The following is a 13,983-nucleotide window of genomic DNA, read 5'->3' as shown; positions in this document are numbered from 1 at the left end:
AGATTTCTTAGTAAACACTCGACTGGCTCTCAACTCGTCAGTGCTGAGTTGTGTCACTGTTGAGAGTTGCGCTGAATGTTTAATACAGTCTACAGCTCACAGTGGGAAACAGTGAGGAGCTGTCACGTTTACATTATGCTTCCCAAACTGACTACAGCCTCAACGATTGGTCCAGTCACTGTTGACAATTTACAAAAGACATTATTATCGTCATCAAAATGGCACACGGATTATGGCTCATAGCACAACAAGAAGGTAATAGGTTCAAATCACAGATCAGACGGGTCTTTTCTTTGTGAAGTACTATCCATATTCATGTAAATGGAGAAAGAAAATCTTAAAGGTGCACTATGTAACTTTATTAAAAGATTAGAAGATTATTAGAAAACTGCACTGGAAGCAGACATCGCAGTAAACGTCATTACAACAGCAGCAGTATTAGCAGTATTTTTTTATTTTTTCATATTTTTTTTTCATTTTTCATTTGTACATAATACGTGATTAAACATTGCTCACACATGCACAATTCACCCCAAACACAACTTCAAGAGGGTAAATGAGAAGGGAAAACAACTATAACTTGGTTAAAAGCTCTGAAAAGTTAATTTTGCATAATAGGTGTGCTTTAAGATACAATTTAATTGAGAAAAGGATGTAATTTCAACTTGAGGTTACACATACACTGACTTTAATAAAATACAATTAGACTGCAATGTTTCTGCAAGTCATAAAGGTTAGAGATAAAAATGGTGTTAGCAATTATTGCTACATATTGAAGTATTACATGTACCAGCTGTTGCTGAAAATCCACAGCAGCAGGAGTTTTTTTCTTTCTTTTTTAAATATCTGTTTATTTGTTTTTTGTTGTTGTTGTTGTTTGTTTTTTGTTAATTTTGTCTGTCTGTTTATTTTATCTTTGCTTTTCTGTGTGTGCGTGTGTGTGTGTGTGTGGGTGTGTGTATTATGTTAAAAGCTATTTACTATTCTGACATGTTAAACACTTGAAGATGAAAACAATAAATTACTAATCCCCAAAAAAGAGGTAAAAATGGTGTTAGTCATTATTACTACATATTGTACAGTACTATGTGTAGATGTACAACAGCTATCTTACTTTTTACCAGATGTTGCTAAGAGTGACGAGCAGCAGGTTGTCAGAGAGCTGTATGAAGCAGAAACGCAGGCTTTTGTCCTCCAGGCACATTATCAAACTTGCAACAGAAGCCGAACAGTGGAGGAACTGTCAGTCACATGCAGAGGGAGAGAGAGCCACTGGATTGACAGGAGGCTGAAGTCTGTGAGAAGTGCACACAGTCTTTGTCAGTATTGGAGAATATAGAGGCAAAGATGATTTTTAATTTAAGAGTTAAGGATTTATTTTAAAGAATGATGCCATGTACAGGCCCTTAGTTCTGGGTTGTTGTGTAAAACAGACATCTCGAGTGCAGAGTGATTTATGAAGTACATTAATGTGCCTACCCTTGCACACTGAAAAAGTCATTAGACAGAATGTATGTCATGTGGTTTCTATAATAACAATACAAAGATAGAGAAGTAAATTTTTTTGTGAGTAACTTAAAAAGGAGATATTAAACTTTGATGAGGGAGTTGGAGACATTGTGTAATAATGATAATAATAGTAATTGTGGACTTGGTTTGGCTTTGCGTGTTTTAGCTGTTGGATGTTGATGTAATCCCACATTCATCCAGTAGTGGACCATGGTAATCAGTATTCATCAGGTTTTTGAGCTCCAGAAATTTCATTTTCATTTCCATCCAAAATCTTTCTATTTATTTTCAACTTAAGATAGTGATGTTAAGAAATATGTGTTTTATTACATATAACCAGTAACTGCAAGTGTGGTCTTATAACACAGTGCTGTTAAAATTGGGGCGTTCAATTCCACATATATATGTTTAGTAAAATTATTATTTTGGTATGTTGTCTGTGCTGACATGAAATTAAGTAAAATACATATAAAATACATATATTCAGTTCAATTTCAGTATGATAAAGAACATTAGTTGTTTATTCAGTGAAATAAACTTATGTATAATGTATTTTGCTGTTGTCTTTTAAAGATGCACCTTGCTTGACAACATCCCATAATTTTACCATTAGAGTAGAATAAGAAAGCAGACACATAGAAAGCAGACACTAAACTTTGATAAGCAGTAAAGTAAATAGCCTTGTGATGATAGCCGTATACCATAATGTGTTTCCTTGTGTTATCTGGTTCAGCCTGCACAGACGCAGAGCTGCACAGTCTGGCGGCAAGGCTCAAGGACTGGTTCGGAGTTCTGCACCAAGACGCCAACAGAGACCTCAAATCCTCCGACAGTGTGGATGCTGCCAACGGACGTGAGTTTATCCTTTCTTTAATATGTGTTTTATCCCTTTTCTCACAGATTACACCCCACCTACTGCTCTGATGACTTCAAACTGGGTTTAAATCACAAAGGTTTGGGTGAAATTTACTTTGCCAATCTCTTACACTTACACTCTTACACTTTAATAATAATGTGAGAAAATGTTTTGAAAACAATAAAAAAAAAATATATATATATATATATATATATATATATATATATATATATATATATACTGGTATTCCAGTGGCAAAAACAAAACAAAAAGTCAAGAAAGAGCGAAGGGAGAAACACATGAAACCAAAACATTGAGAAACCAGAGAAACCAAACCCAGAAAACGTTTTGGGTTGAAGTGAAGTTGCTGTATGACACTCCAGAAATGAAAATTCACTTTGGAGAAGTCAACTGCTCTGGCAAATCAACAAGCAACTCAAATGGTGATGAGATCTTTAAATAAGTCAGGAGAGGAGGGAGACCATTTCTGATGATTGCAAAGTTCATGAGCAAAACAATGTTGAGGTACTATCAGTGAAAGAGACATCACCGATGAACTCAAGAGGAGCTTCAGCAAGTGCAAAGAGAAAACAAAAGCTTTGAGTGACCAAAACGGGACCATTTCTGCTCTGACATGACCGATGATGAACCAGATGAAAGAATTTACTTAGGGCAAGTCAATAGTTCCTTCACCAAATCCTTAACAAGCCAACAAAATCCAACAGAGGTCAGAAAAGACAGTTTGATTCCTAAAACCGTTCAAGTGACATTGAGCCAAGTGGTAGACAGAAGAAGACAAGTGGAGCTTCAGCCAGTACCAATGGCTTCAAAAATAAAAAACAGAGCAACCAAAGAAGGAGACCAGGTTTTGGTTTGAAATGCCAGATGAAGAATACATAAACATTTAGCATGCAAAGTTAACCCTCCGGTTTTGTATAGTTGTGCATTAAGTGGATAAACATTATGCAAAAAATCATGACATTTGCTGCTCAAGAGTTGCTAGGCCCATGTCTTGCTTATATTATTAACAATGATTGAAGTAATTTCCCAGAAGACTACAGGCTACAGTTTTCAGATAATTAGTGTTAAACTTTTATAAAATTGTAAAGATTCAGTTATGTTAATTGTCAAATGCACAGGGAAAAGATGGTATATTGAAATTCAAAGCATGTTTTATTTGTTTAATAGAGGTATAGTGCAGGAAATATAAAGTAAATTTTAACTATAATGAGAGTGTGTAAGAGATGGAGAGAGAAGGAGAGGGCAGAGTTTCTCATGAGGCTTGGCACTGATGTTGACAAGGACCCTGCTCTGTTCTGTGTAATGTCAACATGTCTTTGCACAGCTCTGCTCTGTCTCTGCATTCAGCAATACACTCACAATGGAAGTGTAGAATAACAGGTTTATAATGGTCAAAATAGAAATATGGACTTTATCTAAAAAATGCTATGCTTTTGTCTAGGAATATACGGTAGTTATAATCTTTGACACACATGGATAACAATTCAATAGGCTATTTATGTTGGAGAAAACACAAATTTTTAGAGCGACGGCAGCTTGACTGAGAATGAGAATAAAGAGTACTCCACCATGCATGATTCATTTAAAATACAACTTCAGGAGAGTACATGAGAAGGGAAATTACCTCTAATATGGTTAAAAGCTCTTGAAAGTTTTGTACTGAATAAATCAAGGGCTAAATCAGAGTGTGACTATTTTACCAGCCCAACAGTTGATCCTTTTATTTAATTTATTTGTCTGCATAAGAACTGAAAAAATATGTAATTATCGATGTTTAAAAATCGTAACTTTATCAAAAATATTACGATAACTGTTCTAAAATTTTATACCTTTTTATTGTGTTTGCTTCAGATTTTGACACCAGCATCCTGCCCATCTGTAAGGACTCTCTCGGCTGGATGTTCAACAAACTGGACATGAACTTTGACCTCCTGCTTGACCAGTCAGAGCTGAGTGCCATCTACTTGGACAAGTACGAGCTGTGCATGAAGCCTCTCTTCAACTCCTGCGACTCTTTCAAGGACGGAAAACTGTCCAACAACGAGTGGTGCTTCTGCTTTCAAAAACCCCAAGGTGAGAGGGGTCTGTGGCCTGTCACGCTGTAGAGATATACTGCGATAAAGGATAATATTGAAACTATTTTATGCCACTGACACACTGACAATAATGCAAGATAATCCCAGTAAAACATAGACAGTATCATTACAGGCCTGAGCTGATGCAATAATGAATTATAGAAGTTGCCTTTTTAAACCCTCTGCAGGTCAAGTCTTACCTTAATACAACTATAACAACAAAAATCTCTCCATTAAAGTAAATGTACACATACATGATAAATATTGAGTCTCAAAGTATATTGTTCAGCTGTCACTTACTGAACGGTAAGTCACTATAGTAATTATTGTTACAGACCTATTTGCGGCAAATACATAGTTTATACTGACCCCCACACATGCTGATTTTGGGTCATACTCATTTTTATATTTTAATTTAGTATGACATTCAGAGTACAACGGCACTTGGTGATTCAGTGTATTCTTTAAGTAACAGATGGCTGGAGATGTTGTTCATTATAACCAAAATTCACCATCATTAGGAAGCTGCTCAAACTCATTTTTGTTTATAATGATTTTGATGTTGCCAAAGAAGAGTTTTTTTGTTTTGTGTTTCCTGTTTAAAATCACAATGAACATATACAATGTTCATTAAAAAAAAAAGTTGTGGGTCCAAATATTGTTGCAATGTGGTTCCAGACCAGGCATGTCCGCAGTGTTGAAACTAACAGAAGTATCCATTTTGCTTTGACAGTCACCTGGGGAGAGAGTTAGATTTATATCCATGAGTATTTTTGCTAATGTCTTTTAAACTGCACCTTCCCAGACATCACAAATGTCTCACCTTCTCCATTAGCCCGTCTGGTTCAGATTGCACAGCTCTAATGTTGGTGTTAATGGCCTTACACAAGCAAAGTCAACATTTTAAGGAAATTATTGGAGCGAGGCATCGATTCAGAGCAGAGTCTAAAGGATATGCGGGCCATTATTAAGAATCAATAAAATGTAACTTGGGGTGAGAAGTTAAGGCAAACTGTTAATTGTCTTTTGTTCTTTCCTTAGGCTTGCCCTGCCAAACAGAGAAGAGCAAGATACAAAATCAGAGTCGAAAGAAAAGCCTCATAGGTCAGTATTGCAATAACCCACTTAACATTTAAAGAGCACTGTGCTGCAGCATTAAATAAACTACAAATGCACACACTAGAATACACACTGACATTTTGTTCCGGTGTCACAAGTCCCCATTGGGCGCATCGTTCTAAAACAGCTTGAAAAATGAGCTCTGCGCGGGTCAGATGAAGGTAGCCCTACATAGCCGCGTGCTAGCATTTGTGTTTGATATTGAAAGTGACTGCTTCCCTTTAAGCAGAATCTATTGTTGATGTCCTGCAACCTTCAAAGCTGTAACTGATTGTCTGTGTCCCTTGGTGAATACGCAATCACCTCCACCACCTCAGGACAAGCTTCTCTCAGCGCGATACAGAGCGCTCCTCCCTATCAGGGCATCCACTGACCTTTCCCTTTAGTGCGCTCATCCTTCTTGTTTACCACATGTCTATAACATGGCCACCGTCCTTTGTTCTCAAGCTAACAGTGGGACAGCCAATGACAATATGGCTTGTTGATTTGTTCATATCATTTGGTAAGGTGTGTGTGTAATAATTTTTATTATTTAATGCACTATGCAACTTTTCTTATGATGGATTCGCCACCTGTCTCCATAGATATAGCAAAGGAGAAATTTTATTCTTTCAGCTGGTTTTGCAGCACATCCAAGCTGCTTATTCAGACCTGCTAAGGATCCTACCTGGACAACTGAGGGATTTCACAAACTCCATAGATGTATTGTTTCTTTGCCTCAAATATTCAAATTTATCTTTGCTCGGAGAAACATGCATTCTCACAAATATGACCTTTACTTTGGACTAGTGGCATCACCTGCTTGTTTCCATGAAGATAGACCAGTTTAGACAAAGCAAAAACATCCTCATTAAGAAAAAATTACCTATTAACTTTAACACATTTTTAGCAAAATATTTTTTGTGAAACAGTCTTGCTACCACCACTACAGTTACAGATACTTCCTGTACTTCTCTGCTGTACTTTCTTCTATAGGCGCATACATTCCCCGCTGTACTGAGGAGGGTTACTTCAAGCCGACCCAATGTCACAGCAGCACCGGCCAGTGTTGGTGTGTGGACAAATACGGCAACGAGATCGCAGGATCCAGAAAACAAGGCAACCCCAACTGCGGTGAGCTCCTGCCCTCTCTCACATCAGACTAACGCGTTTGGTTTGCTGCATTTGCCCTTATTGGCTCCCATTTGTCCAGCTGTCTCTCAAAGTGAGAGTTAGATCCAGGAGGACTGCTGCATGTCTGCCTTCTCCTTTCTTCATGATACAACTCTCCATAGTTTCAGAGCTTTTCTTCTAATCCTCAGATTCTGTAACTTTTCTCTTCAGTGCAAGTCAGGAAATCCTCTGTTGGAATAATTTCCCCATGAAGTCAGTATAGAAGTCTGTATTTTAATCTGTTCCTTTGAAGTGTCAAAACTTCTATAGTAAAATATGTTTATTGAAACAAAAAAAAAACAAGCTTATTTGTACACTAGTTTCATTTTCTCCTTTAGCTGTGATCATCAACAGTTAAACCCAAACCGCATCAACATGGTAACTAAACTGAATCCGGAACTAAACCAAGACTAAACTATGGCTAGAACAGGACCCACCCAAGTCTACATTAGGACTGGACCCAAACCAGGACAAGTCTGCTGAATAGTGTAGTATTTTTGTGTAGAGAAACTTGAGGTTTTAAAATCATTAAAGATTCTCCTTGTGCCCTCAGTGTTCCATGTTTTAAATTCGGACTCAATTCTAACATTCTCTAGTGTGCTTTAGGCTTTCACCAGAAATAAGTAATTCTGATGGTGATTAAACTATGGGATTTTCAATTGGGTGTGTAAGACCCTATGAAACACCCTAGTTTGAATTTACTTTGTGCTATAAATACCAGCCCAACAAGCTCACGTCTTCTTGCTCCATACATCGTGCTCCTGTCTCATCAATGATCATTTACACTGTGATAAGACATAAGGCAGTGCGTGGATGTAGTGTGACTGATTTAGCTTCAGTCATACATCTGATCCTATCTGTGCATTCAGCTCAGGGAGGCCCGATAAACGGCATCTCCTCACAAGTCAAGTAGAGCCATTTGTCACAGCTGCCAGCCTGAGCAATGTCAAAAGAGCTCTCATCAGTTAAGAGCAGGAGGAGAGCTGCACCTACCACCAACCACACGGCTCTTGGGTTTGGTCCAGTACGGTACAATTGCCTAAAATACATGTGTAAGAGGTTCTGTGCACAATAGCGCCTGGCAACCTCTCCTCCCTGTTAGCATCATTACTTCCTGTCCAATTGTGTCTCTATGGGGCTTTGACTGAGTCGTACTGAAATGAAAAAAGATTTAAAGATATGGTATTGAAGAGTGAGCTGTGGTGGATGTCACTGACAGCATGTTAAAAAGTACACAAATAAAACAAATACTGCAGATGAGGACAATTAGGTGTTTAGAAAGAGAAATGCTCAATGCTAATGCTAATTATGAGGCATAATGAATCATTTCGTCATGTCTTCTGTGGAGAACACCATATAGCTCTCACCAAAAAAAAAATAATAATAAAAAAAATATGAAAACCAGCACTTCTAAATAGAGGCATGTCTTAATGAAGGGATGTCGGACCCCACCACTATTCTACCTATAAAAATAATCAGGTAGTCTTTATTTTAATCAATTTGAATTTGAATAAATTGTTTATTTAAAATTTTAGTAAAATTGACTGTGTTAGCATTGAGACACAGTGAGCTAGCTAGCGTGCTGCCGTGCACAGAGCCTATTATGTTGGTGTTCATGTTTGTGCAGCTCGGTTATAATCATCATGTCTGCAGGATCCTGTGTGATAATTATCGTGCTTTTTCCATCAATGAAATCCCACTTATCGATTGGCAGCAAAGTGCTCTATTGGCTTTTTGGTAATTGTTTGGAAATGTTGTCTTGCGTAATATGTGACGTTTGATGTGAATAATTACAAGCCTTTCCAAATCACTTAGATTCAAAATGTCAAAATAAAAATAACATTAGCAGTTTGTCATACTAAAAGGTGCACTATGTAACATTTCTGGTGCAAGGGTCCGCTATGTGCTTGTTTCCATGAATATACATTGTTTTTTTCTGGAATGTTCCAGAACATGGGATTAAATCAAGCTCAGTTACTTGTGCTTCAATGCTCCAAACTGCACTGAAAAATATGCATTTTTCTATGGGCTCGCTTCCCCACAGATCAGGCACCTGCTTGTATCCATGGCGATAAATACATTTTATGCTATGGGTACTGTGGAACACTTTAGGCAAAGCACTAACATCTCCATGGAGACAAGCAGACTACGGAAACGTTACACAATGCACCTTTAACATGCTACTTAAGTCTAGACCAGGGGTAGGCAAACTACGGCCCGGCGGCCATATGCGGCCCTTTAATCTCTTTAATCCGGCCCGCCGAACTTAAATAATAGTAATGATAATAATAATAGTTTTCAGTGTTTTAAAAGTCATTTCTATAAATAGTAAATACTGTGGGACTTGAAAGACAGATATTTTGTTGTTTGTAATGCTTTGTAATGATTTTCAGTTATGGGATATTTCAATAACATGGGATATGTAGAAAACATATCCCATGTTATTTTTTTCTCTTATGAGGTGGATTACCAAAAACTCCATCTGCTCCTGGTCTGGCCCTTCTGTCAAATTTTAGAACCCTTTATGGCCCATGAGTCAAAAAGTTTGCCCACCCCTGGTCCAGACAATGGGTCCATCTATTCAAAAATCAGGTACTCCTCAAGGACAAGTTAGAAACATTAATATGTCGTAATGAGCCTCATATTGTGAACCTGCAGTATTTTCAAAAATCTTAAAATATCATCTAAGACCCTCTGATTGAAAATTAAAACTCCTTTATTAGAAAAAGTGGGATGGTAAGAACATGGTATTCTTTGTGACCTCCATGCAGTTGCTGAGACATTTTGTACAATAGGTCTTAACTTTGCAGATTAATATGTTACAACATTTATTGAATTTGGACAGAAGAAATTATTAGTATCTTTATGTTTATGCTGAAGTTTAAATGTATGCAGCCAACAGAAACCAAAGTCCAGTATGAATGCATGTTTTTCAGAGTGCTTCAAGCAAAGATAAATGTGTCTAATTGTACGTTTAATGCCATACTCTGGAATAATTGAGGCAAAAAAATAACATAGCTATGAAGACAGGTGGCGAATTCCCCATAAGAAAAATTGCATAGTGTACCATTATATAATGAAAATAAATACATTATGTTCCAACGTTTATTGAATTTGGAAAGTAATAATTATTAGTATCTTTATGTTGAAGCTAAAGTTTACGCGACCAATGGAAAAACTTTAAAACATTTGTCAAAGAGCCAATAGAGCACTTTGCTGAGAATCGATGGGCTTGTGATTTCATTGTTGGAAAAAGGACAATAATTATCCAGAAAGAATCCTGCAGACATGCTGATTAACAAATGAAAGCACTCAGATTCTGCCTCACATGAATACCAACCGCGCCAGTAATTGCAGCTTCCAATATTGATGAAGCCTCTCTCCAGTGCCCCCACACAAACAGAGCAGGCCTTGTCTGTGGTTGCACTAACTAGCTCCTCTAGACTTTCCCTTTACACCTCTGCATAAGGCAAATGCACCAAACACAAGGTCATACTGTTTCTATCTATGCCACACCAACACCCACACACTTAGAAGTAAATGTGTAAACAAGCTGATTTCTGAGCTCCTGGAGTTCACCATAGTATTTCTTGGGCAATTAATCACTTTTAAACAGAAATCAAGATTCAGTCATTTCTAATTGTCAGTAATCACTAACTGACTTATTGACTCATTGGTTGACAGGTCCATAGCCAGTTCTTTTGTCCTTAAAAGTATGTGATTGGAGTAGAGTTCAGACTTAAAAATGCAATGGCTATGATTCAATGTTTGTATAGTTTATGTTAAAGGTCCTATATTATGCAAAATTTACTCTTTTGAGCTTTTAGCTATGTTATAATGTAATAATGACATACCTGGAGTTGTGTTTTGTTTCTCACACGTTTAAGTAATCCTGGATCAATACATTTCCAAAGCTCAAAATGCTCTTTTCCACCGTGTGATGTGATGTAGTGTATCAGGTTCACAGCTCTCTTTGTTCAGTAAATATTCCCAATTCCTGTACTGAAATTATCCAGATGATTCCAGTGAAGGTGCGTGGAGTTTAAAAACACAGTGGAGCACTTCCTGTATACGGCATGACATCACACGGTGGAAAACAGTGTTTTCTGTTTGAGAGAGCCTAATTATACAGGATTTGTGTGTTAAATATCTGTGAATGAAACAAAACACAACTCAAGGTATGTTTGTGATGAGGAAACAACATTATAATATAGATCAGAAAATACCATAATATGGGCCCTTTAAGGAAAGTATTATTGCAAGCCATCTCAGTTTGTTTTTTGCTAAAACAATATAAAATCCAGCCCATCTCAAACTCAAAAACAGCAGCTGGGATAACAACTTCCACTTTGAATATTGGTGATAAAACAATAAAACCAAATGTTGTTTGCTGAAGAGTTGGGTAAATTGGTAATTATTGTTCACTCTTAAAACGGAAATCATCTGTTGAAGTTTTGTGTTTGTTTGTTGAATTTCTAGACAAAGCTTTTAAGTAGCCTCAAATAACACGTCTTTGTTTCAGAAAGAAAATACAAATAAATCAAATAAACTTTGGGTGTTGTCATAGCAGCATTTTAAACATGAATAAGGATTTTATTTCTTCTTTTTTTTCTTACCCTCTGATTATTAAAGGTGACATTATGCAAAACCAACTTTTAGGAGTTTTTACTTTACTTTACTTAGTTTATTTATATATATATATATATATATATATATATATATATATATATATATATATATATATATATATATATATATATATATATATATATATATATATATAAAACTACGAAGAGGTGGGGCTTATCATTTCAGCCTTTTTAACAGAAAAGTCAGTGGTTCCATTTCATTTACTAAACCTTTTATGGTTTACAATGAACTAAATGTAAAATAATGGTCTACAGATGTTATATGTTTTACTATGTTTTAAGGGAAAAAGTACATATGTCTTCTTTGAGAGTAGTAAACAATAATCCCTTCCTAAAAGCAGCCTGTCTCTGCAGATGAGGACCAGGAGACATCAGGGGACTTTGGCAGTGGCGGCGCTGTCATTCTGCTGGACGACCAGGAAGAGGAGCACTCGCCGAGCGGCCGCAGTCGGCAGAAGAAGAGACGGGGCCGGATCCACCCTCGTGGCGCCGTGGAGGACGACGAGGACGGGGACGATGACAAAGAGGAAGAGATTGGGTACATTTGGTAGCTCCGCCCCCTTTTCTTCAACGCCATCAGCCGACCAGGAATCTCCCAAACGCAGCACAGATCTGAAGCCATTCCAGCGTGTCCTCCATTTTCCTTTGGCCCATCTCTTCACCAATCTTTCTGTCGCAAGCTTGTTTTGATCTCCGAACATTTGCAAACGTCACAAAAAAATCATAGATGTCATGAACAGTGGTAGAGAGTCAAGCTGTCCACTGTCAATGATCTCAAATCAACAAAGCCCCCAAATATCGGACCCTCTCTCACATCTCTTTCTTTCCCCTCCTCTCTGTCGGTCTACGTGGACATCTCAGAACATCGTGTGCTCCCAAACACATTAGCTGATGTACCAGATGTAAATATGTTCCTCCGGCTAAGGCAGATTGTGGACTCAAATTAACCCAATCTTCCTTTAGACTTTCTCGACCATCTTGTATGTTTTACAATATCTCTGCCACATCTGTCACATCATGGAGGATTGTAAATTATTTCTTTGTTGATCTTGAATGTCCCGGAAATGTCCAGGAAGCAATGAGATTAAAGCTGTAATTGTCGTTGTTGTTGCATGTATCTCATCGTGTATCTGTAAAAAGAGAGATTTACCTGGCCAGGTCTAGCTCTATGCATCTCCAACTGAAAGCGATGCCTAAAATGGCTGCTACGATACTTTGTTGCTATGTTGATGCTGTCTAGTGTCTTTTTCAGTTCTTCTCCCAATCTCAGGAGGTAGGAAGCGAGCAGAGCAATTTGTATAGTTGACTAGATATGAACTGTCTCTGCGTCTATGCCAGTTTTTCTTTTACTCAGTGGTCAGTGGGGCTGCCTGTGTATGGACAATAGAGAGAGGTGCTTCTGAGCTGGGAGGACGTATTTCAAACAGGGGGCAGAGAAGACTCGATTCTGCCTCCCTACATTGGATATGTTCAGTAATTTCAAAATATTCACCATGTCAACAAGTGAACTTTTATTTGTAAGTTTGAAATCTTAATTAAAGTGGCACTTGGGGTGTCTTTTGAACATTATAATTCTGTGTCTAGTCTTGTGCATAATATCTGAGTTTTATTCCAGACAATTAGTTTTGAACATAACACAGTTTTGCTGCCATTAAAGTCATTAGAGATCCTATATTATGCTATTTTCCTCATCAAAAACATACCTGGATTTGTATTTTGTTTCATTCACACTTGTTGAAAACACTTTATTTCATGTGTTTACTTAAAAACTACCGCTTCATGACATCACAAGGTGGAACAGAGCATTTTGAGCATTGGAGATGTAGACAGATGTAATAATAAAAGATTACTGAAATGTGTGAATGAAACAAAACACAACTCCAGGTATGTTTTTGATTAGGTAACAACATTATAATATGGCTAAAAGGTCACAAGAGTCAATTTTGCATGATATGATAAGACCTTTAAATCTACATATTAAAACATTTCTCAATAGAAAGTGAGAGGGATGACTAAGAGATTTGACAGTATTGTAATTTCCCATATATATATATTTTAGTCTTTAACTGTACAACTTCAGGCCCATTCTTTAGATTTAGGAATCACCGGGAGCTCATTGAAACCCCTTGCAGAAAGGCTCACCTAGTCTGGAAATTAAAATGCGTCACCATTTCTGACCTGGCTTCAAATCCAACAACCCTTTTATAGTTTTTACAGCCCTGGTTTTATTTCTCTGGCGCATCTATTTCACAGAGGTAGCACATTCGAAGCCCGTCTATCAGGTTTGACCTTTTCCAACCTTGAGAAAGCGTTTGGACACCAACATAAATGGAAGTGGCAGAAAACACTCAGAGCCACCGGAGTCCCATTCAAACGCACATAAAAGCTTAATGAGTGATTTCGTAATACCGCAAGTTAATGGAATAGTTGACCCTTTACCGTTGCTTGGATAGCCTGCTCAGCGATTCTTTGAAAACACATTTCACCAACAATCACTGGTAAAAAGGACAACCGAATCTTTTGTCTTCAAACCGCCCATTCAGCAGTTCACTGCTCCCGCACACTGGCAGATATAGAAGACAATGGACTTAAATTATGCTAT

At 37.4% G+C, this 13,983-nt stretch overlaps 1 protein-coding gene across 1 annotated transcript in view; it reads left to right on the top strand.

Moving 5' to 3' along the window:
- The window catches only part of spock1 (SPARC (osteonectin), cwcv and kazal like domains proteoglycan 1), a 114,987-nt gene extending 102,201 nt beyond the window's left edge, over positions 1–12,786 (top strand). The window contains exons 8-12 of the mRNA XM_055159668.1: positions 2,243–2,362; positions 4,238–4,459; positions 5,503–5,565; positions 6,556–6,693; positions 11,736–12,786. Coding sequence (XP_055015643.1) covers positions 2,243–2,362; positions 4,238–4,459; positions 5,503–5,565; positions 6,556–6,693; positions 11,736–11,932 — 740 coding nt within the window. The 3' untranslated portion in view covers positions 11,933–12,786. The remainder of the gene's footprint in view (positions 1–2,242; positions 2,363–4,237; positions 4,460–5,502; positions 5,566–6,555; positions 6,694–11,735) is intronic.
- Positions 12,787–13,983: the final 1,197 nt, after the last annotated feature.

This window comes from Boleophthalmus pectinirostris, unplaced genomic scaffold (assembly GCF_026225935.1).
Source record: "Boleophthalmus pectinirostris isolate CB_2022bp ecotype Guang Dong unplaced genomic scaffold, ASM2622593v1 HiC_scaffold_23, whole genome shotgun sequence".
NCBI lineage: Eukaryota > Metazoa > Chordata > Actinopteri > Gobiiformes > Gobiidae > Boleophthalmus > Boleophthalmus pectinirostris.
Note: the sequence above shows the minus strand (reverse complement) of the source record. Positions and strands in the feature narration are given on the sequence as shown.